We start from the raw sequence: 24,106 nt of genomic DNA on the forward strand, positions 1-24,106 counted from the left end.
TTTTCTGCCTCCCATGGGTCGTCACGTCCTGGCTCCCGTGAGTGATGTTCTCCGACTTAGGATTACTTGTCGGTGTTTGACGGCAGTGTTTCTTGTGTCGAAAGATTTGACGAGGGGCGCATCACTTTTGGCCTAGGTGCCTTCCCAGCTTCTTCTCCTACTAGTTTGACTAGATTGTTGCTTGTTGGCCTAGTCGGGATCAACTTGATGGATCCATCAGGCTCTTTAGATGTCTAGGTCGACGTAGTAGGCGTTGCGGGATCTTCGTTGCCACCATCCGAAGCTAGTGGATGCAATGAAGATAAAGAAGTAAGTGAGGCCAAGTGAGGTACTGGAGGCGCATGCTGAAGAGGAATGGATAGTCATATATTCGATCTAGTAGCACAAGGTTTGTCAGCCACTTGGGAAACAAGAAGGTTGGCAAGGAGTTCTTATCCTTGACGGGCTCGTTGTTCTGAGTTGGGTCGAAAATTTCGTCGTGTCCTCGTCTTGTTTGAGATTGGTGGAAACTGGTGAAGACGGAGCGGCCCAATGGGAGGAGACGAAATTGTAAGAGATGGAATGAGGGTGCAAGCACAAATGTATTCTAGTATCATGAGGATCCCCACTGTCAGCGCCAACCATCGAGGTCTTTTTGTTTCCAAATACCTAACAATAATAGTTCCAGAGCTGCACATAATTTGTATGACAATGGTATGTCACCTCATTTTACCAGATAAACACGAGGCACATATTTTACCTCGGGTTGGGCCCCTCATGTGATGAGTAACATACCCTACTTCTACCTGTATGAAATTATATGACGAAGTGATTACAATCATCAAGTGCAAATGATGTTTAAACAAGTTTATGGCTAGAATAACCGACAAACTTTGAGCTTCTAGACGTCATGATCGTGTTGGTGGATGCCTATTTATTGGGGTCTTGGTCGGTGGCTTAGTCTGTCACCATCTTGGTCTGCTTCTTCGTCCTATCTTGGAGTTCTGAACGCCTTGAAAATCACCTAGGGGAGAGCGTATGTAGATGTCGGTGGCCTAGACATGCGCCATCCTTGTCATGGAAACACGAGCCTTTAGGGACAAAATAAGGGAAGTGCGGCACGGAGAATTGGGGAAATCGACTTACCCTCGATATTATAATTAACCATGAGCAAACTGAGATAAAAACATTGGGATATAGAGGCATTGCCCAACCTCATGCATGATCCTCGATCTCTAGTTGCACACTTATACTAAGGAGAAGATTGTCTTCACATTTTATGCATTGCCAAATCTCAAACCAAAGTGATTCAGGGAGACCACCCTGGCATACATATAAAGGATCTTGCACTCAGAAATCAAGTGTCATAGATTGTTAGAATTAAGCACATTTCCGACCCTCAAGGTGATGTCACATGCTTCCTTTAATCTTTCGAGTGGAGAAACTTTATGTGGTAAAGGAGAAGTGGACACATACTCTAACTATGCGACTCAAGGAAACTAATCACGCCTCTTCTTGTTATGCTAGTGACAGATAAGTTTCATACACAGACCATAAATCACACTATCATTCATATCACAGGAATCCAGCACACACTCAAATTTGAGACAAGTCACGATCACAAGTTGTGATCGCATTATTTATCTCGAATTATATACCGACGAGCTCTAGCCTAAGCGTGTGTTCGACATGCAAATATGTTTCTCTTCCTTACATTCTTTTCTCATTTCCTCTATTTACTCCCCACCGTTCCACTTCTATACTTATAAATGACAGAGTGCCCATGTGATGAGGATAGCATGCCACAATATTTCCACTAAAGGCGGGATGAACAGGAGGGTGGCAAAGTATGATCGGGGAGGTGGAGGGCGAAAATGGTGGTGAGCACATTGTTATGGTGAATGCACCGTGTGGGAACAATGGTGCAAAGTTATACTAAAAAGAGTATTACATCATGGGTTCTCTGTCAATACATTTTATTAATAAAAAATCCTATTACACTTAGCAAATTTAATCACATATTTTACATATTTATTAAATGCAACAGAACCTAAAACATTTTATATTTATTTATAACTCATTCTGTTAATGTTCGATCTTCACAAATATATTTACCAAGCACCCTTAGAAAAACCAGTCACATTTTATATTTATTTATAACTTATTCTATCAATATACGGCCTCAACACGTATTGTAAGGTCTTCTGCTTACCAAAATAAATCAGATTTTTTACTTATTTATAACTCATTCCGTCAATATACTATTTTCACAAATATATTTTCTAATTTATATGCTTAGCAAAACCAACAATATAACCACGCTGCTAATTATTAAGGCAAGCCATTATTTGCCAATAGATATGTACAACAACGCAAATGTACTTCTGTTTATTGCGCCTAAAAAATTCAAAGACATTTACATTGGTTATTTTTTAATAGTTTTCCCATAAAATCTTCATTTGAATTGATCTGCATAGATGGATGCGAGAAAATAAAAATGACAAAAACACAATCCCGCACACAATAAATTATGCCACTTAGATGAATTATTACGTTTGTATATGTGTGTGCATTCTTACTTAAATATTTAGGCAAACATCTCTAAATTGGGTAGACTAGCAAATATCTGCGTAGAAATTTCTAGAGCAAACGAATGTCTATCTAAGGTATAAGTAAATAAAAAATTCTAGAGTGCTTGAGATGTTTACAATGGTTTCTCATCGAGTTCTTGAAATTTCCATTTTGTTGATTCTCTTGTGGTCAAGTAAGTGTTTTCATGTGCTAACAAGACATGGAGTGTCGTAGGTCAATTTTTTTTGAAGGTGCTGCATACACTAAGGCCCTGTTTGGTTCGGCTGTGGATTTCTAAAAACAGCTGTGAAAAATCTGCTGTGGAAAAACAACTGTGAAAAATCTGATGTGAAAAAGATGTAGGTCATTTGGCAAACCAGCTGATACAGCTTTTTCAGATTTTGGCCCGCAGCGAAATCAGATTTAGGAAAGCATGTCCTGGACTGCTTCCGCTTTTGGTTCAGATTTTGGCAGCGGATTTCTGGAATCGGATTCTGCTGGGTTCGCCCTTTGGTTCAGATTCTGCTGCACGGCAGCGGAATCCGTCGATAAAAACTGAACCAAACAGGGCCTAAAGCATAAAAAAAATCGATGCAAAGTCAAAGTACCATAAGTAGAGTCAGCCCAGCCACCGCCTCCTCAACCTAGCCGCCACCATTGCTCAGGTTTTCTGTGCCTCCCGCCAACGCCGGCGTCGATCTACCTCGTCCTCTGTGGTCAAATGTAGTAGCACCTAGTTCTGTTTGTTTCCGCTCTGTTTTCATCCCTATGTACTAGATATATTTGCATGCTATTTATGGATGATTTGTGCTATTTCTATTCGAACTTTGATGAATTCTGTCGTGTTTGATGAAAATTGTCCGATTAGTTGAAATCCAGCTTGAAATGTATGTTTCTATAGTTGGATGCCCGGCTCCCGCATCCGTTTCCGCGGACTGCCCCCTCTCCCCGGTCCAAGGACGGATGTGGTGTGCAGTTTGGGGGTCAGCATTGGAGATGACCTTAAACCGCTATCCAAATATCGATCCATCTGTTTTCGTAGCCTCATGCGGCCTCCTTTGGTTTACAAAATTTAAAAATATGCAGGAAAGGAAAAAACACATCAATTTGAAATGAATGCATATGTAAAAAGAGGATTAGTGTAGGAATTTTGCGGACTTGGGTGTTTGGTTAACTGGAATAGAAAAGGATTCAAATCAATATAATCAAATTAAAAAACAGACCACCTGATTAGGTATAATTACCATTTAATTATTTCACTAAGGATCTCAGTCGTTTTTTGTTCATTTTTCTTTCGAAAAAGGACGCTTTATTACTTCAAAGACTTAAGCATTACGCTCGGCCTCTGCATAACTAAGATGCACACAGCCAACATAAGCTTCTCTCACACAAACAAAAATTAAAAAGGCGAAATACACGGAAACATGTAGATTCAGTATAAAGCCTAAAGCAGAGGTGGGCCAATCCTAAAATTATGCTGCCACCCATGTTGGGTAAAAGTAGGACCCTGATAACGCGCGACCGTTCGGACTGGGAGCACGCCAGATTGAATGTTTCGTTCAGGACAGGAGGGGGATCGACCGAACGAGTACAACTCGTTCGGCAGGAGAACGCCCCAACGTGAACGCCCCCACCAACGGGGCTTGTCCTTTTTCCTATGAAAGGAAAATGAAAAATAAAGCCCATATTAAGTTATGACTAGTAAAAAAGCCCAGTTTTTCTGTGATTAATAAGCAATGTTTTTTTGCACGTCATAATTGCCATGCACTTTTGCCATTCTATGAAAAAAAAATGCCACGTTCAAGTATATGCTTTAAAAAAATTGCAAAAACAAGAAATCATAGCAATTTGCATATGTACAGTACGAAAAACTGCCATCACTACGAAGTTTACAAAAAAAAAAGCAAAAGTTGCCATGAAGTGATATGGTGAAAAAAGCTCTCTCTAGACACATAGAAAAATTCCGAAAAAATGGAGAAAACATCTGAAGTTTTAATGATATTCTACATGTAATACCCATGGCAAAAACAAATTTGAAAGAACAAACTTGCCGTGTTTTCAAACTAATTTGTAATGTCCATGACAAAACATTCTCCGGATGGACATGGCAGAAAGACACGACGAACCATAGCAAAAAAATGCATTTAGTTGCCATGGGAAAAGATACATCTATAAACAATACTAATTTTAGTTGCCATGCCAAATTTGCCATGTTTTGAACATCTTTAGTTGTCATGGCAAGTTTGCATATTTGTGAACATGTTAATTAAAAGAAGTTTCTCATGTTTTTGAACAAACTTAATTAAAAGAATTTACCATGTTTTGCACATATTAAAATTTGCCATGTTTTTGAAATTCTAAAATGCCATGGCAAATTTGTCATATTTTTGAATATCTACAAAAGGTTGCCATGTTTTTTAACATCATATGTTGCCATGGAAAAGTTTGCCATGTTTTCCAACAATTATAACTTTGCCATGGCAAGTTTACATGTTTTTGAACATGTTAATTAAAGAAAAATTGCCATGGCAAAAATGGTTTAATTTTTGCCATGGCAAAAAGTAGTACTTTTGCTATGGAAATAAATTAAAAAATACCATGATTACACAAATATATTAAAGATGGCACATAGTAAAATTTATCATGTTCTATAAATTTAATTTTGCCATAATACTTGAATTAAAATTGCCGTGCTCTTTATAATAAATTTGCCATGGCAACCCAACCTAAAATTTGTCATGTGAAAATAAATGTATTTTTGTCATGGAAAAAAGGAGTGGGGCTGCGTGCCGTGGGTGGGGAGTGGCGTTCGTTCGCGACGATCGCTTCTCCGAACGCTCGACTCTAGATGACGTGGCAGGGGTTAGCTTTAAGATATGTGTGTTTTGGTCAAGTGGCTCTGGACGCGTTCGGGACGAGATGTAAAAATACAGGTCGTTCAGGAGTTATCGATTCCGTAAAAGTACCCCACGCTGCAGCCTCCAATTGTGTACACACCTCCGTAAACAGGTCTTGATTCTTGCATAGAAATTTTAAAAAGAGGTCAAATAGACTGTAAAATTTCTGCATTTTTTCTTAGAAACTGAGGGCAAAGGAAAATTTCTTCAATTCCATCTGCTGCATTTCTTTGAATCAAAGGAGAAGTGCCTTTTATTGCCATGTGTTTTCTCCATTTTTCGTTTGAACGAATGGAGAACTCAAACTCGAGGCTCGTGACTTGCTCGTGTCGGCCAACCTGCGGCAGGCTGGAAGGTCTGGCACTGGGCTAACATTTGTATCTGGGCTTCTATCGGTTTTGCTCTGAAGTGTTTCGGCCTATGGGCCTTTCAATTTAAGCGAAAAGATTATCAGCCCGTATCTACCCTATCCATTGACGGACAGACCGGACAGCCGAAGAGGGGAGACCGACTTGGGGACGGGGCGGCGGCGCTGTGCCTGCCGATTGCTGGCCGGCGCGGCGAAGGACTCCGGCGCGTGCGGCACATATGGCAGGCCGCTCGGCTTGTCACGCCGTTATGCAGAGGTCGTCGGAGGGGACGCGCGGCAGGGGCCATACCGCCGACTCGCCGAGGTAAAAAGTTGCTATCACACACACTCCAACGGGGCTCCATGAATGTGTTTACTTACTGTTCAGAGCTTCACTTCTTTTCATGGTATTGGTTGCCGACCAGGTAGGCACTCACTCACGCGCCCCAAGATTCAGATACTTTCAGGTGATCTGAATCTGATCCCTACACTATCTCAGTAACTTGTATAATAGTAAATGGCACCGGTGATGTTTCATGTTTATTTCACCCATGCTAAAGCAAATCTTGCGGAAAAGAAAGTAAGGAAAAGCAATCTCAAAAGACGACCCATTTGCAGCGACGAATTACACTAACTGTAATCTCTGTTATCATAGCAGTTCGAAGTTGTTTCTCTTAATAAACGATATAAAATGTGTGAAGCCTGGACTCTGAACATACATACATACATACATACACGGCATTACACTGCACATGCCTCTCGGTAGAAGAAAAGAAGTAGCCAGGATTCAGGCTTGGGCACAAGCATCTCTGATCGCGCGCAGCTCGGCGGCCGCATCCCTCATGCTCATCCTCTCGTACGGCGCCGCTCTCGTGCAGCTAAGCCCAACCCAGATAGCAGAAGCCAAGCAATCATGCACTGAGACGCGGCAATCACCATCGAATTCCTTGGTCGCCAGCAGCGTCGCGTCGAGGACCTCCTCTGTTCTGTTGGGAAAAGCCGCGCCGACGAACCCTGGCAGCGTCAGGCCATCCCTGAAGATGTCGTCCGTCGGCGACCTCCCAGAGAAGATCTCCAGCAGCATGATGCCGAAGCTGTAGACATCGCCTTGTGTCGAAACTTTGCCAGTCGTTCCATACTCTGCAGTGCAAAGTACAGATAAGTTATTCCTTTTCATACCAGCAAAGTTATTCTACTTGTAGTCTCTAATCTAATTAGCTGCCAAATGCTATTTATATGTACATGAGACACTAGGAAAATGGAATTTAAATTACCTGGTGTGACGTAGCCAATGGTGCCTCTGATTCCAATGGTGCTCTCTGAATTCATGGTGTCATGGATCCCCGGATCGAGGAGCAGCTTTGCGAGGCCGAAGTCACCGATGCAGGCCGTCATGTCCTTGCTGAGAAGAATGTTGCTTGGCTTGAGATCACAGTGTATGATCGGCGGTACGCAGTTGCTGTGAAGATAATGCAGCGCGTCGGCGATGTCCACGGCGATGTTAAGCCGTTGGATTGCGGTTAGGCTGCCTACGTTCTTCAGCGCTTCAGGTGTCGGATGCAACCACCTGTCTAGGCTGTAATTGGGCATGAGCTCGAACACTAGAGCTTTGAAGTCATCGCCCCTGCCATCGATGCTTGAGCAGCAGGTGACGATCCTGATCAGATTCCGGTGCCTTACACTCTTCAACGCCTCACATTCCGACAGGAATGTCTTGGAGGCTCCGACTTGCTGAAGATCAAACACTTTCACCGCCACAGGAACACTGTCGAGTGTTCCGTTGTCATTCAGTGGGAGAGCTCCAAGGTACACGGAACCAAACTTTCCTGCACCTATCAGATTGGCATCCGCAAAGCCGTTTGTGGCTTTCGCCAATTCGGCATACGAGACCCTCTGGTAGTTCGAGGCATCAAGTATGTCTGGTGCCGTGGCTTTTGTGTGTCTCGAGTTTCTCTTGTAGCATAGGAAAATGGTGAGGAGTATGGACGAGATGAGAAATATGCCTAGGATCGGTGCCATGATATGAAGAGGCCAATTAGTATGGCTTCCGTACCTTACCACCGAACATCGTGGAAGATGGAGTTGAGGCACGCCACCACAGAGCTCGCCATTCTCGGTGAAGTTAAACCCAGTCATGTTTGCAAACACACCCCGAAGTGGCACGTGTCCTTCGAGATGGCAAACATACATCCAGCTTGATCAACGAACTCATATTTGCCATCTCTTCTGGGACTGTTCCAGTCAGATTGTTCCATGAAAGGTACAGCTCCTGGAGCCCGGACATGCTTCCGAGCTCCGGAGGTATCCTTCCCGACAATTTGTTGCTCGTCAGGTTCAACATCTGAAGCCCCTTCAGCTTGCTCAAGGAAGATGGGATGCTTCCGCTAAAGAAGTTGTTGTCCAAACCGAGGAACTCTAAGCTCTGGCAACCACCAAGCTGCTTTGGTATCTCACCAGTCAAGAGGTTTCCTGACAACTTCAGGAGCGCAAGGTTCCCAAGTCTGATGACTTCAGGAGGAAGCGGGCCATCAAGCCGGTTGTTCGACAAGTCCATTGCTTGCGACAACGATGACAAGTTGAAGAGTTGTCTTGGGACTTCACCGGTGAGTGCATTGTTGGAGAGATTGAGAAGAGCCACCTTCTGTAGGTTGCCGAGGGTCAAAGGGATTGATCCGCTCAATTCATTGTTGCTAAGAACAAGCCTAAGGAGCTCTGTCAGGCTCCCGATGGAAGATGGCACCGGCCCCGACAATTTGTTCTCTGCAGCCGTAACTCTGTAAGGTTCTTGAGCTTCCCAATACCCTCCGGAATGGTACCGGTGAGGAGATTGGATTCTAGCCCCAAGGTTTGTAGGGCAATGAGGTTCTCAATACCAGATGGAATTGAACCAGATATGCGGTTACCCCCGAGGTTTAGATCCAAAAGCTTCCTTGAGAAGTTGCCGATGGAGCGTGGCAAGCATTTTGCCACTGAACTTGTTGTCCTCCAGAGAAAGAATTTCTAGGTTGTTGCACTTTGTCAAATGGTCCAAGAATTCCCAACCGCCGTCTTCATTGGTTGCAGTTAACTCATTGTTGGACATCTCCAACTTACTGAGGCATAACGTGCCAATCTCAGGAGGCACCTGTCCATTGAAGCTATTGTTGGAGAGGCTGAGAGACGCCATGCTTGTGGCGTTGGCTAGAGATGCTGGGATCGGCCCAGTTAGTTTGTTCCCGCCGAGGAGGAGAACCTGAAGCTTCATCATCCGAGCTCCTGCGTATGATGGCAAGCTTCCGGTGAACGCATTGTTAGCGAGGGACATGTCTTCTAACTTGGACATGTTGAAGAATCTTGGTGGGATAGTACCGCGCAAGCGGTTTTGGTAGACATTGAGTTGCCGAAGGAGAGCAAGACGCGAGAGGCCTTCGGGGAGGGTGCCTCCCATAAGGTTCTGGTCGAGCATGAGGCTATCAAGGTTTGTGAGGTTGCCAAACGATGGCGGGATTTCGCCGGTGAGCAAGTTGTGGGTTAGCCAGAGGGTGGTGAGGTTCGACAGCGTCCCGAGCCATGCGGGGATGGTGCCACTGAGGGTGTTGTTGTTGAGATAAGCAACAGCAAGGCTAGTGCAGTTGCGGAGGCTGTCGGGTATCTCCCCACTCACCCCGCCGTTGTCGCAAAGGCCAAGGTAGCTGAGGGGCCTCAGCCGGCCAAGGCTCGTGGGGATGCTGCCGGAGAGGGTGTTCTTGTTGAGGCCGAGGTACTCCAAGTAGGTGAGGTTGCCCAAGGCCGGGGAGATGGTCCCGGTGAGACCGAGGTAGGACATCTCCAGCGCCGTGACGTGCCCGTGCACGCAGGTCACCCCCGGCCACCGGCAGAAGTGCGCCGTGCTGTTCCACGACTGGAGCGTGCCCGTCGGGTCCGACACACCGGCCCTGAACGCCTGCAGCGCGTCCCGCTCGGGGTTGTGGATGCTGCTCGCCGCCGCTACATGTACGGCGAGCAAGAGCAGCAGCAGCATTTCGAGAGGCCGCGCCATGGTTGCCATATGTAGAGTGGAGTGTGGGCCGTAGAGTGAGGGATCAAGAAAGCTCGTTGGGTCATGTGTGTCTAGAGCTTTGGCCCGAGCACAAGTTATATAGGCGTGTTGCCGTGCTGGTGGCAGTGTAAGCGCTGGTGTCTCGGTTTGCCGTGCCGAGTAGGGCTTCCAGTAGGGAGTAGAGCATGCCATGGGGTGACTAGTGGGTGACCCTTTTCTTCACAAGATTCCAAAGGTGTCCATGAATTGATGTCACTAGAGGCTATATTGGCAGGGTATTGACCTGGTTTGCGGTCTTCCTGTACGCATTAGCTGGTGGCTGTCTAAAACAGCGAAGGTTTTGTTCTCATCCTGTGGAAAATCTATACATGTTAGCTGTAGCCTGTAGGCCACGTTTGCAAAAGGCTACTGAAGACCTTTCTGGAGAAGTGGAAAGTTGAACATGCAGAGAAATTTTGTGGAAACTTCATTACGGGAATTTTGGGGCGATACATGTTGCAATGCAACTCGCAAAACAATGGCATTTTTCTTCCGGCGATCAATTAATGCATGGCACCAGAAGGCACCAGAGTTGTCGACGAAATGATGTTACTACCAAAGAATCTGAAGTTTGCAAAAGGCTAACAGGCACCAGAGTTGTCGACGAGATCCCTAATATAGTTTAATAAAGTATTAAAGTGGGGTTTTGAAGCTTAAACAAAAAGAATCTGAAGTTGGATGTATTTACGACCAAAATGCCACCGTCATAGAAAACGGTTCGATCCCTTAGCTCCTCCCGTACAGGGAGAATATCATGTACTCCCACCCTTTGGGGTGCTCCCGGTGCACCGATGCCGAAAAACATTTTAAAAACATTTTAAAAATATTTGAAAAATTCTGAAAAAAAACTTAGCACATTGACACAACATTGATGCATCTTGTCACAAAATTTCAAATTAAAATTCAAAACATTGCTCGAGATACAAAAATGACAAATTCGACAGTAAATAGTACATAACATAAGTTGGGCTTTAGATTTGGCCCATTATCACATTGATGTCAAATTTGTCATTTTTGTATCTCGAGAAATGTTTTGAATTTTGATTTGAAATTTTGTGACGAGACACATCGATGTTGTGTGACTGTGCTAACTTTTTTTCAGAATTTTTCAAACATTTTTAAAATGTTTTTCGGCATCGGTGCACCGGAAGTACCCAAGGGGTGGGAGTACCTGATATTTTGCCCTCTCGTACAGGGGGGTACCGCACGCGCCGGCTCCTCCTCGTTCGCCCAATATGGGTTGCTCTCAGCCGGCCCAAGGGGGAACAGATGGTCCAGCAGTCCTCCCAGCTAGGCTACCACATCAAAATGGCGTTTTCCCTAAAAAAAGATCAAAATGGCGCTGGGAGAAGCCGAACGCTTTCGAGTCGCCACCTAAAGTGAGAAGCCATGCAAGAAGCTGAATCTAAGAAGTTTTAGAGAAGCTGGGCAGTTTCAGAACAGGCCCTAAGGGGCTCATGCATGCATGTTTTGTGTTCGTCGTGATGAGAACTTTCGAACAAGACCAATCTTGATTATACATACTTCAACAACTTTATTTTTTTTCAAATATTGAAACTTCATAATTATAACGTTAAGTTTTACCAAAAATCATATGCTTTTAGGATTTTAGATTCTGGGCTTAGAGCTTTACTGCTTATGGTTTAGGATTTAGGTTTAAGTTTTAATTATGAAACTTGCTAAATTTATCATCGTTACAATCAAGTTTTAGTAGTTGACACTTACATGGCCGCTCGATGTGCCTCGTGATCCGCAAAACGATTGGATTCCCCATGGGGGCAACCAAATTTTAAGTTTCAGTTTCTGAAACTTGTGATTTTGCGTTCGCTCGTACCAAGTTCTAGCATTTGAAACTTAACGAAGATTTATAAATTCATCAAATGTATTCAAAATAGATCTTATTTGAAAGCCTTCGTCACAAGCAACATGAATGTGAATACGAAAAATAAGCTGGATTTGTCGTTCAAAATATAAAAGATTCAATATTGAAAGTCAAAAGAAAAATGATAGGGGGTGGGATGGGTGGAGCTGCCAAAAGTTGCAAAAGGTTGCTTGCATAGGCCATCCAAAATAATCAATGGACTAATTCATGCACAGGACCTATCGATCGAGCATGGGAGAAAATCCACTCTCCATGTTGCCGTGGGTTTTACTTCACATATGCTCCCAAATCGCTTACAATACTTTGTTAAAATGTCTAAAAATTGTCTCACTAGATCTTTTGGATGTGCTGTGATTAACTCTGAGCCTTTCATTATGACCCATAACATGAAGAAACATTGCTACTTACTCTTTCACAGCGGTGTAGATGCTATCATATAGAAATCCCTTGTGCCTAAAAGTCTCCACTTTGCAAAACGTGCTCTTCGCATTTGAAGCATGTTAACAGCCCCTACGTAGTTGATGTTGTAGATGTGGTCAATATTCGTCATCCTCTCCTTATCACGGACTAACAATGGACCATAATGGATCACATGCTTATCACCATGACGAACCGATCTCTTGAGGACCAATATGACTCAGGCCCGAATCACATCCACGAGTGTTGTTGCCTGAACAACCAACTTAATTCATTCGTCCTAGTGGAACCGATGTTGCCGTAAGTATGTAATGGCGAAATCGACCCTATACCATATTTTTAACGACCTAACAGTGGAGGGTGGTTCTATGGTGCTTACCGTTGATGGAGTCGATGATCCGCCCATGTCGGAGACAAGACGGATGAGACAAAGACGAAGATGAAGGAGACAAACAAGTCATGCTACCAGAGATTTAACTTGTCGACGCCTAAGTGGCCGCAACCGCCATCGGTGCCCAGAAATGACGTTGGATTTGTCCTACCGCTGGAGTTGAGCGGGTAACATGGGTGAGGGGCAAGACATTTCACACCATCCAGTGCAAACAAATTTTGGTCTCCCGGCATCTCTTTGTCGAATCCCCCCTGCACCGCTGAGCATGACGTCCCCCCTTTTGCGCTCTACTCAACATAGCTCACCGAAACAACCGATTTGGGTGTTTTTAGTGAGCCACGCTCTGGGCTGCTTCAAAGTTCGTATGCATGCGGGCCAGGCCCTCGTGTACGCAAACAAAGAGGCTTTTTCTACATCTAGTGAGCCTGTTTGCGCATGCAACCAACCAAACACATCGATACATTATAGCTCCGGCCATATTCCCTAGTCTGCCTATGCCTCGCTTAGTGCGAGGTGGAAGGCAGTGTTGCGTCAAGGACACATATAGTGGGCCGACCCAGTAGCGAGTCAGCCATTTCTTTCAATTTTTGTTTGTTGATTTTTTTCCTTTTTTATATTTCTCAAAAAATTCTAAATACAAGCATTCCAAAATTTAAATTTACTAAATTTCCTTTACACTCGTGAATTTGAAAAATGTTAACGCATTGTCGAAAAATCGATAACATTCCAAAAAAATTGACACTTAAAATGTTTAATACATATTAAAAAAATCTTTAACACACATATTTGAAACTTTGTTAATCATGTATTTGAAAAATGTTAAATTTTAAAAAAATCGATCTATAATGAAAATGTAAAATGTGTATGAAAAAAAAGTTGACAGCATATATTTAATAAAATTTCTAATCATGTATTCAAAAAATATTAAACATGCATGAAACAATGTACATTTTTATGTAAACAATGTACAAGGTGTACGAAAAAAACCACGGTAATTAGGGATTTGAAAAATGTTAAAGGGACATAAGAAAATGTTTGATATGTATGGCAAAAATATATAATGTGTATGAAAAAGAAAGCACATATCAAAAATACATATTTTAAAAAATAAGTTAATCACGTATTTAGAAATCCTACAAGGTGTACAAAAAATATGTTTCTGATGTGTATGACAAACATTTCATGCATTTTAACAATGATTTTTGGGTGGTGCATTTTAATAATGTTAAATGTGTACATAAAATTTTCTTGTTCTATAAAAAAGAAAAGAAACCCCCGATCAAAACCGTCAAAAATATTTTTTTTTAAGAAAACCAGTAACAACTGAGAAAGAAACCAAAAAAAGAAAACCAAAAGAATATAGAAGAGAAAATCAAAGAAAACATCGCAAAAGAATGAAAACAATAAAAACAAAGAAAAATAAAAGAAATCAAGAAAGTAACAAAGAAAACCGAAGAAACAAAAATAAAAAAACCTCAATAAAAAAACAAAGAAAAATATGAAAAAACGAAAACAAAAATCATTGAAAACAAAAAAAGAAAAACCGATAAAAACAAATGAAATGAAAAAAAATAAAAAATAAAGAGGAAAACCGTAGCAGCAAACACACCAAACAGCGAGCGAGCGAACGTGAGCAACTTTACAAATGGACCGGCGCAGTACTGTACGCCACACGAAAAGCTTGAGGTGAGACAGGAGTTATTCTAGATTTAAGTGAGATATCGTTCTCACAACGGTCTCCTCCAATTTTAATAAGGCTAAACATATAAAGAATTACACGCAATTACACGCTGACTAGAATTCTTTCCTTCTAACTAACCATTTTTTTCCCTGATTTTCACGAGGTAGGGCCTTTCCTTCCCTTAATCTCCAATCAAAATTCACATGTTTGTAAAATCCATCTATTTATAAAACCCAGGTTGCATTACTCCTCTAATTTTTACAGCCATGAAACCTGCACTCGTGTTTATTTCCCGGCCCATCGTTTGTTGGTCGAATCAATGCCAGATCGGTGAAATAACGAAGACCGCCGCTGATGGGCACCACCCGTGGGACACGGCGCGTCCTACTCCCATTCGAACAATCGCGGTGATGACTAGCCAGAGTAGTCACACTGCCTAAGGCCAACTCCAGCCATGACTTATAACGTCCGTTCCGTGTGTTTGAGGTAAAACGGACAAATCCCACGCCTCAGTATGCGATCGTCTCGACTCATTTTTTTTTATTTGTGTCCGATCCGACTCATTTCAAGCAAAAACATGTGTTTGATTTGGGTTTAGGCGGACAGCGAACAGACACGCCTCTCGTCCGTATCGGGGCTACATAGCAGGAGGCCACCTACCTCCCACCGTTCAAATTAACTGCGCATGCGCGGTCGGCCCCACCTGTCATCCGCCCAAGCGAGCGGTCGCCATCCTTCTTAAATGGGAAGTCGTGGACCGGTCACAGTCCATGCTCACACTCCAGTCCTGCTGCCTCCTCGAAACCCGATTGCAAACCCTACTTCTCCCCTCCCCTTCCTCGAGCTCACCGGCCACCGGCAACAATGGTGCGGTGGAGCACCGGCCGCAAGGGGGCGCACGATCACGAGGCTGGTTTGTGCTCCGGCCGCCGCCGCCGCTCCACCAGATCTGAGCCCGCACCACCCCCATGGAGCGCCCCCTCGCCGCCCGCATTCGCCATCGCCCCTACGGCCGCCGACGAGCGCGATCGGCACTCATCGACGCGGATGTTTGCCAACGTTATTGGGAAACTAGGACGCTGCTCCTAGAGCGACGTACACCTGCCCAATAACTGGCATCTGTCTCCGGATCGGGTGCTGATCCCGATGAGCGGCCGTGCCTGCCGCGAGGAGATCAACCGCCGTCGTCGCCTCCTGCCTGACGACCTGTACTACGACCCCAGGTACACCATCGACTCCGCACTGTGGGACACCTGGTTTCGGGATGAACACGACATGCGACGCGCGTTCTACTTTGCTGGTACCTCATCTGGCCCTCGGCGGCCACGTACAGAGCGCTGAGCTCGTGCTCCGAGCCCTCCCCAGGTGCACGGGCGTACGCGGGTGCGCGACATCACGCCGACGCCTTCGCCCTCTCTGTCGCCACCACCACCTCCTCGCATGACAGAGGAGGAGGCCTGGCTCCTTCAACGTGTCATGAAAGACTCCATGAACACGCACGATGAGCGCCTATGGGAGGGCCTGGACACCATGTTGGCGCTCTCTGCGGCCGGCGACGTGGCCGTACCGAGGCTGGAGATGACGGGTGTCAAGGAGGAGGTGCTGGAGGAGCAGCCCGTCGCCGCGTTCCACTCGGACCTGGTGGGCCAGCGATGGAGCTGGTTGTGCACGGCCATGGACATGGCCGACGCCGTGGGGGCCGGGTGGTGCCCCATGCTGCCGCAGTCACCGGAGCGCGAACCGTCGCCACGGGGGGAGGTGGTGCAGGCGCCTCCCACCTTGCAGGCACCACCGTCCCATCTCTGGATGCCGCCGCCCTACATCGACCTCACTGGCGGCGACGACGACGACAACGGTGACGGGCATGGCATCGACGTGCACGGCGACGACGGGCGACGCTTGTCTTTTGTTTTAGTTTTAATGTAAATTATGTTCTAACTGTGGAGGCCGTGAAGACTATAATGTTTAATTGTGTTTGCGTATTATTTGATTTTTTTCCAGCATTTTATTTGAGTTTGCGATTTTTTTTATAACATGTTCATCCCAGACATAATTTGAGGTGCCGCCGCGCGTTGGATGCACCGACACGGCAACGGCCCCAAACGGACATGGGCTACCCCATTGCTGCTCAAACGGAAAGAATCCAAGTAAAACGGACGTCCGTTTCGGGTCGTGCGTTGGAGTTGGCCTAAACTGCATCCTCAGCAGCGGCAATTATTGTACTCCTCCAACCACTCTGGATCACTTGATACAATGCCAGCCTGGACTCACCTCCCGGTGCCCAGAGATGCCTCCGTCGATGCATAATTTCAGAGCATATGAAGAGACGAATTTTCTTTTCTTTCTGACAAAGGGCGTATGGAGAGATGGTTTGTACTATCAGGAACATTAGAGACGGAAATAGAAGGCCGAGAAATTCAAGAAATGTTAGCTTTTATATGTTGAAAACATTTCATCCACTTGGCTAATTTGCCTGCAGCTCTCCAAGTGGTCACAAATTTTAGGAGACAAGGAGGCCGGCCTGGAAGTCGACCCCACATATGAACACGCATACCATCTACTAGCTACTCCGCTAGCTGAAGCCGGGGGACAAAGAACGAAACAAAAAACAGAGCAGCTCTGGCTACGCTAGTGCTACTTGCGACCAGCTCGCTCACCGGCCGGCCTGCCGTCCTAGACTCCTAGAGCGGCTGGCGGGCGTCGGAGGAGGCGAGCACGAAGCGCGAGGCGAAGCTGTAGTGGTGGCAGAGGTGGCCGGCGCCGGAGACGTCGTCGTACAGCGCGGTGCCGAAGCCGTCGCAGTCGAAGTTGCGCGCGTAGCTGAGCGGGTCGTACTGGCGGCACCGGGAGGACGCGCCCGTGGGAGCCGCACTGCACAGCAGCATCTTGCTCCGCCTCCGCATCCTCCGCACCAGCCGGGCCAGCGCCAGCCCGAACCCGGCCGGGCCCCGCCGGCCGCGGCACGACGACGACGACGACGAGGCATTTCGCTGATCTCCCATCTCGATCGACGGCTCCTGCTCCGGTTGATTCCGGGAGAATGTATGTATCTTGGTGGTTGGTTGGACTGTTGGAGTGTGCAGCGGCGTAGGTGGGAGATTCCGTGGTGTTGGTGGCGCCGATTTATAGGAGTTGTGGAGCTGATCCGGCAGTGAGTGGAGTGGAGCGGGGTTGCGGGAGAAAATACGTAGGGCGGGGTGGTGAGCGGTTTCCCGTCTCGCATCCCATGTGGCCATGTGCCCGGACGTACGAGAGCGTATAGAAAAGTACACTCCTGCTGGAGCCAGTGTAGAGTAGGTATGGTTCTGTCTTGGTTTATTATCTTATTATTAGGATGATAAACTAATTAAAGTGGCTTGAACTACAAGGATGAGCCACGAGCCCCCTCTTTGCATCTACTCAACCTAGTGAGCAAGTCTCGAGTGTGAGTTGCTTTTTCGGTTGCAAAAGAGAATTAAGTGATGAACCTAGTTCGTTAGTGTAGCTAACACTATGATGATTAGGGAGCGGCTAGCTTGATAGTAAGCTAAGCTCCAGGAATCAAGGGATGCTGTGTGCGAGCAGCACTGCAGCAAGCTTGCCGGCCCTCCAGCAAAGCATCGATTAAGCATTTCCTAACAAGGGTTTACATTTTACTACCCATGAATAAACTAGGCGTACGTAGGGACGGCGCGCGGAAGCATGCATGTGCATGCACATTGCCGATGCATGGGACTTGACAGACTCCGAAGACCGAGAAAATAGAACAGCTCTTCGACCTTTTGCTCGTACCGAGGTGGAGACGGCGGTTGGCAACTGGCAGTGGGGCGGTGCGTGCGAGCGAGCGCCCGCCGGAGCCACGCCGGCCGTGTCCCGCGGGGCCTCTCTGCATGCGCGCTCGCGTCCGAGGAAAGGGTGGCCATGTGCCCTGTCCTTTGCAGCTGCAATACCCCAAGTTTGCTCGGACGAGAGATCACGATCTGATTCAATATCACGCCCCGTCCCCCGTGCCGCTCCCGCGAGCGGCCCGGGCAGATCCCTAATCCCCGCCGCCGCCACCCCCCACCTCCCCTCCCCTCCCTCGCCGCCGCCAGCGGACGCCGCCGGGCAAAGCCCGTACGCGCGTTGGCGGCGGCGGGGTCCCCCCTTCCCTCGAGGCTCTCCCGCGGCGCGGAACACCTTCCTCTTGGGGTCAGGCAAATCAACGGCGGCGTGCGTCTGGCATGTGTCGGCGTGGTCTGACGGTGCCGGTTGGAGCGGGGCGCTGCTCTGGGATGGCGCGGCCTGGCATGGTCCGGCCGGATCTGGCGGCCACGGACGGCGGCGCTCGAAGGTTGGAGTTGGGCGCTGCTCGGGGGATGCGGCGCGCGACGGCGGGCTGCGGGCGGTCCTACGGGAGCTGGTGGTGCAGGGGCTGGTGGTGCCGCGGCGACTCGCCCCCGGCGGGTTGGCTAGGGGCGGGTCGGTGGTGCAGGCTGGCGGCGCGGGTCCGGGGATCTCGACCCGGATCTGGTGTGCTTCGGCGCTGGCAGGCGTCCTTGGGGTGCTCACGGCAGGGAGTGCGGCGGTTGTCCCCGAAGCCTTACGTGGGGCGTAGCAGGATGGAGGATGCTGGTGGTACACCGACACTGGCGGTGGCGGCGGTGCGAGCGCAGCCATGGCGGCGGCGGCGCTGCGAGGCCTGGCCAGGAAGGGTCTTGGCGGGCAGCGGGCGTTCGGCTGCTGCCGTGTGAGGCGTGCGGCGATGCCTCGGCGGTGTGGGTGCCGGAGTGTGGTCGGAGGTGCGGGTCGGTTCCATTCTGGTGGCAGTCCCCTGGCGCGGGTGAAGGCCGTCGTGGCGGATCTGGCTGTGCACCGCTCGGTGGTTGCTGCGGTTCCTAGTCGAGGTTGAAGGTGACGGCTTTAGGCGTGTTCCCTCGGCAGTGAGGAGGGCTTCGATGGCAAGTTGCCGCGGTGACGGCGGTGTGAGGCATCTGATCATGACTGGCCGGAATCTTGGAGACGTGGAGGTGTGCGGTGCTACGGATGAAAATTTTGTTCGGTTGTGGCCGGACCGGCGTTGATGGCACCTACGGGTGTCATTCACCTTCCTGGAGGCTTCGCCGAGTGCAACGCCATCTTCCTCGCGACCTTGTATCGGCAGCTGTCTCCGGGGCGAAAGCCTTGATTTGTAGAATCGGCATGATGGCAACGTCCTTGAGGTTGTTACTCTGTTGGGAGCATTGTGCTGGGAGACTCGAGGTCCCATGATGCGCTCCTCCGGCGTTCACCGTTGCCCGGATCTTTCTCCTTTGGCGCCATGTACGGTCGTCGCCGGTTTATCCAAGGAAGCTGGAGTTGCTGTTCTTCGGAGGTCTTTAGCGTCGGCCGAGACGCGGCAAGGGGTTCGGTGTAGGGTGGGCTTTTTGTGGCGTAGTTGTGTTGTCGTGTTGTTGTATTTGGTTGTCCTTGTTTGATCCGGGTGTGGACAGTGGCGGAGCCAGCGTATAACTATTGGGTTCAACTGGACCCAATGGATTTTGCCTCGTACATGCATGTATGTACGTGCTTGACTGATGTGAACCCAGTAAAATATCTTGCCTGACCCCAACACACCTCACGTGAAACAAAGGGCCCAAAAGGCAAAAGCCCACGAATCCATTCCCATGCCTAGAAAACGCACTCAGATTTTTTTCCATCGTTGGTCTGTTCCCTTCTCTGATTCCTATCTCGCCTGTTCGTTTTGCTCGGCGCCTTGGCCGCCGCCGCATGCCCGCGGCAAGCAGCAGCTGCAGATCGACATCGGCAATTAATAACTGAAGCCTAAAATTTGAGGTAATTAGATTGTATTGCCGCATCTCCTCTCTCGTGTGTATGTTCAATCTAGCCTAAAAGCCCAGTATGGTAGTGACCTTTTTGCCCTAGTTTTTTTATTTGTTTTTCTTCATGGACTTTGATTGATCTAGGCTATGGAGCAGTATTTGTCAAAGAAAACTCGACCACCAGATTGACATAATTACACAGACACATTAAGGTCACGCATTAGACATAGGCTAACTGCATCAAATATCACAACAGTTAGTCTCCGGAAGCCTACTATTCATACATAAATTAACTTAGATGAATTGTCTTATAATCCGGCTGAGCAGAAGAAAATTCAGAGTACACAGAAAATCCAGAGAAGCAAGATAAGAGTAGGTGCATATATTTAACGAGGGGTAGGTCCCCTTCTAATTTTGATTACCCGCAGAGGGAGACTGGAGATATTAACTCAATGGAGATTGAATCCAGATTGATTTGATGAATATGGTCGTTGTGGTGACAAAGTGCATAAGGCCTTCTGTTTGTGATGTTACCTTTTTAGAGATTACAATCATGGACAACCTGGGAGTGATACATTTGAAATTAACGGTTGCAACAAGAAAAGCAGACTAGATACTCATGAGGGTAATGATAATGCTTTGATGATCAAGATCCATAAATTCAGGTTGCTCTTGATAAGCAAACAACTCTTACAAAAAAGCAGAATCGAATCTGGCTTAATGCTTCCATTGATTCGGTGAGATACTTGTTGCATCACGTCTTAGCTTTCCGAGTCCATGACGAATTAGAGGAGTCATGGAGTGAACCCAATGGCCAAATTTTCTGGCTCTGCCCCTGGGTGTAGAGTGGGTCGCCTTCGTTGTTCGCAACGAGTGGTTGACGTTGTTGTATGTCTCATTTCTCTTCTTCTATAAAGCTAAGGTACGCAATTTGCATACCCTCGAAAAAAAAAGATCACGATCGAGACTGATGCTACTCGATCAAGCAAAGGCTGCCACTAGGTTAGCAGGACACTTCAGCGGGTGAGAAATGCACACATACACACCGGATATCTCCTGCATTATTTGGTAGTCGGTCATCTTAGTTGGAGAGATTTGTATCCTCATTTCTCTGCAATTTATTTCCCATGCACGCTGACCATTTTCTGCGCAGGCAGCTTCCATGCTTTTTCGTGTGATTTCATTTTCAAAGTTTGAAATCAATTCTTTTTTAGGAACTGAAAACCCATTTTAACTTTCGTTTGCATATTTATGTTCTTGACAGCAAGAAATTCTAAACAAGGTCGCTCTTGAATATATTTTCGTAAGTTTTGAAACATGATGAAACCTTAGGAAAGAGGGTCATACTCTATGATATAGTCTATGAAACTCGTTTCATTCCAGTTTGTTTTATTGAAAAACACTATAATGCACTCCAGAACACGATAAAACCCAATAACATTTTTTTGCGTAAAACCCCCCAATAAAACTTGATAAGAAGTCAATTACAATTGTTTATTATAACCTTGTAGTTTTATGTTTGAACTGCATAGACACGGAATGAAACATTATGATAGATTTTTAGCGCCCCATTCGGAAAGAGAGGAGATTAGTGAGTGCTTATCTTCATCAGATCTTTATAAGATGCTTTATGACTCGTTGGAGATATCAAAAAGACTACAAACCCTAGTCTCTAGTATACCGAGAAGATCAAAGAAAACGAATACAGCCGATACTCGGAAAAACCCCTACATCACTAAGCTACAGGATAAGTATCAGCTGAAGCTTCCAGCTGAAGAGACTCTGACGATTCAGAACTCTAATCTAAAACTTTCTAATCGGATGAGGGTTCCTAGTATGTGGAGCGGATATCCAGACACGCGCAACACAATTCCCTCTATTCGGTCGATTTATAATCAAATAGTCGTGGAGAGGAATGAGAATGACTTCTCTCCTTGTAAAATTCACTATAATCGAAAAGTGAAGAAGGTTAAGCAGGTTCCGGACGTTCCAACTCTCAAACCATTGGAACACGGTGAATCACTTTGAAACGACATGACTGCTTTTGAAACATAATAAGACAATATTAACTATGACTATTTCATGCACATTTACACACATTTAACAATATAATACTCTATTATGGTACACAATGAACTACAATAAAACTAGTAATGATTAACACACTCTAGAGTATTATGGTACACCATGTAACGCCGTGTACAATTTTGTATTTGTATCATTTTTATAGTCTTTATAGTTTCACCAAGTTCCTAATTTCGTATTTAAAAATTTATGAAAATATATTTATGATTTGTCTTGTTTAAAATATCTCCTTACCAGGACCCCAAATATATAAGCAAACTAGAAATCAGGAAAGAAATGAACATTCACCTGAATATGATCTCTATTCAAAGATAAGCCGTTTATGAGGGAAACCAGGTTGAGAACCATGATCCGTTTTATGAGAAAGACTAGATCGAAAACCTTGATCCAATGTATAAGGAATATTAAACCCAAATTCCATACATCCCTACGGGCAAAGACCGGGTAAACACAAAACACCCCGTACATAGTTACAACGCAACACAAAGGCCAACTAGCTAAGAGCATCTACAGTCGGGCGCCTCAAACGCTCGGACAAACGACCCGGTCAGTGACCAGTCAAAAAGACCGGCTCCTCAAACGTCCAGGCTGACCGACACACCTCATATGCAGTCCAAATATAGGGTGATATGGGGAGGCCAAGGTGTGTCCGCCACATCGGTCACGACAGCCCGACCCCACCACATATTGCACCAAATCTACCCCCGAACTATTGATTCTATTTGCTCTCTCCTCTATTATTCCCCCTCCACACCGAACGTCTCGTAGCTCCGCTGCCTCCCTTGCTCCAATGCCGTTCTGAGACTCAGCACGGGCACCGTAGTCACCCCATCCATGCTCGCCGCCGCGGACATCGTCGCCGGACCGGACGCCACAACGGTACGTCCGACAACTTGCGGGTTGCACCTTGCCCTTGATGTGTTCAACACATTGTCCGCCCAGGTTTTTTATGATTTATGTGTTGGGAAAACAATGGATTCCGATGCTTCGTCGCACGAGGCGTATGGACCAACGGAGCTTGATAAAATGATTAAAATTGGGTTCTTTGGTTCATCGGATTCAGACGAAGAAGTGGATATGATCATGGTCATGAGCATGCAAGAGGAAATGGACCGACAGGTGGAGCATATTCTCAACTTCAAGGGCTCAATCAAAGGAAGAAGAGTTATTAATCGGATAGGGTTCTGTCACCGTTTTCGTATGTGCAAATGATTTTTTTTTTTGCGCAGTGTCGAGGGAGTGGAGGCACACAGTCACTACTTCAAGCTCACTAGGGATTGTTGCAACCAACTTTCTTTCTCTGTTAAATAGAAATGCACGACTGTTTGAGGATGCTTGCACTTGATACTACCACCCATGCCGTCGGCGGCGAGATGGTCCGGATGAGGGAGAGCACATACCTGAAGACTACTGTCAGTTTGCCCATGTCATAATGCAAATGTTTAGAGTAGAGTATCTAGAAAAACCAAATGTGCAGAACACAAAAAGTTGTTGACTATTGAAAAGGCGAAAGATTTCAGGTATGCAAGTCACTGTTTAGGCTGGCACGATGGTGGTTTTCCTATGCAGCTGCAGGCCGATGAAACTGACAGCGTGCAGCGTGCGTGCCACACAAGTGCACACCCACGGTTTTCAGTTTGCGATCTCGTCCTCTCACTCCTTTTCCTTTGTTAGAACACAGTACATATGCACGTGCTCATATACACACACATATATTCATCCCTAAAAACACACAAGCACATTCTTTTTTTATGAGTACTTTCAAAATACTAAGCCGACATATCATATGACATTGTCGAAGTCACCACACGCGCCTCGTAGTCGACGCGAACGTCTCCTTCCACTGAACGCGCATCGCCGAAAATTCTAGAATAAATTCAGGAAGATGCAAGTGCCCGGATTTGAACCCTGATGCGCTGGGATACCTCTGTCCTCCTAACCATCTCACTCGTCGCTCTCTATCTTTTTAGGACCCTATGTAGACAGGAAAATACAGGAAACATATTTCCCCTCCTCA

General features: G+C 46.5%; 1 protein-coding gene and 1 pseudogene across 1 annotated transcript; both read right to left on the reverse strand.

The window, feature by feature from the left end:
- Window positions 1-6,463: 6,463 nt before the first annotated feature.
- On the reverse strand, window positions 6,464-10,356 carry LOC119327843 (annotated as a pseudogene).
- A 6,301-nt stretch (window positions 10,357-16,657) lies between these two features.
- Window positions 16,658-17,386, reverse strand: LOC119332487. The gene has a single exon (XM_037605666.1). It carries the CDS (start codon window positions 17,224-17,226, stop codon window positions 16,906-16,908), a length of 321 nt encoding a protein of 106 aa, XP_037461563.1. The 5' UTR covers window positions 17,227-17,386; the 3' UTR covers window positions 16,658-16,905.
- Between the last annotated feature and the right edge of the window lie 6,720 nt (window positions 17,387-24,106).

The sequence above is a fragment of the Triticum dicoccoides genome, chromosome 7A (assembly GCF_002162155.2).
Source record: "Triticum dicoccoides isolate Atlit2015 ecotype Zavitan chromosome 7A, WEW_v2.0, whole genome shotgun sequence".
NCBI lineage: Eukaryota > Viridiplantae > Streptophyta > Magnoliopsida > Poales > Poaceae > Triticum > Triticum dicoccoides.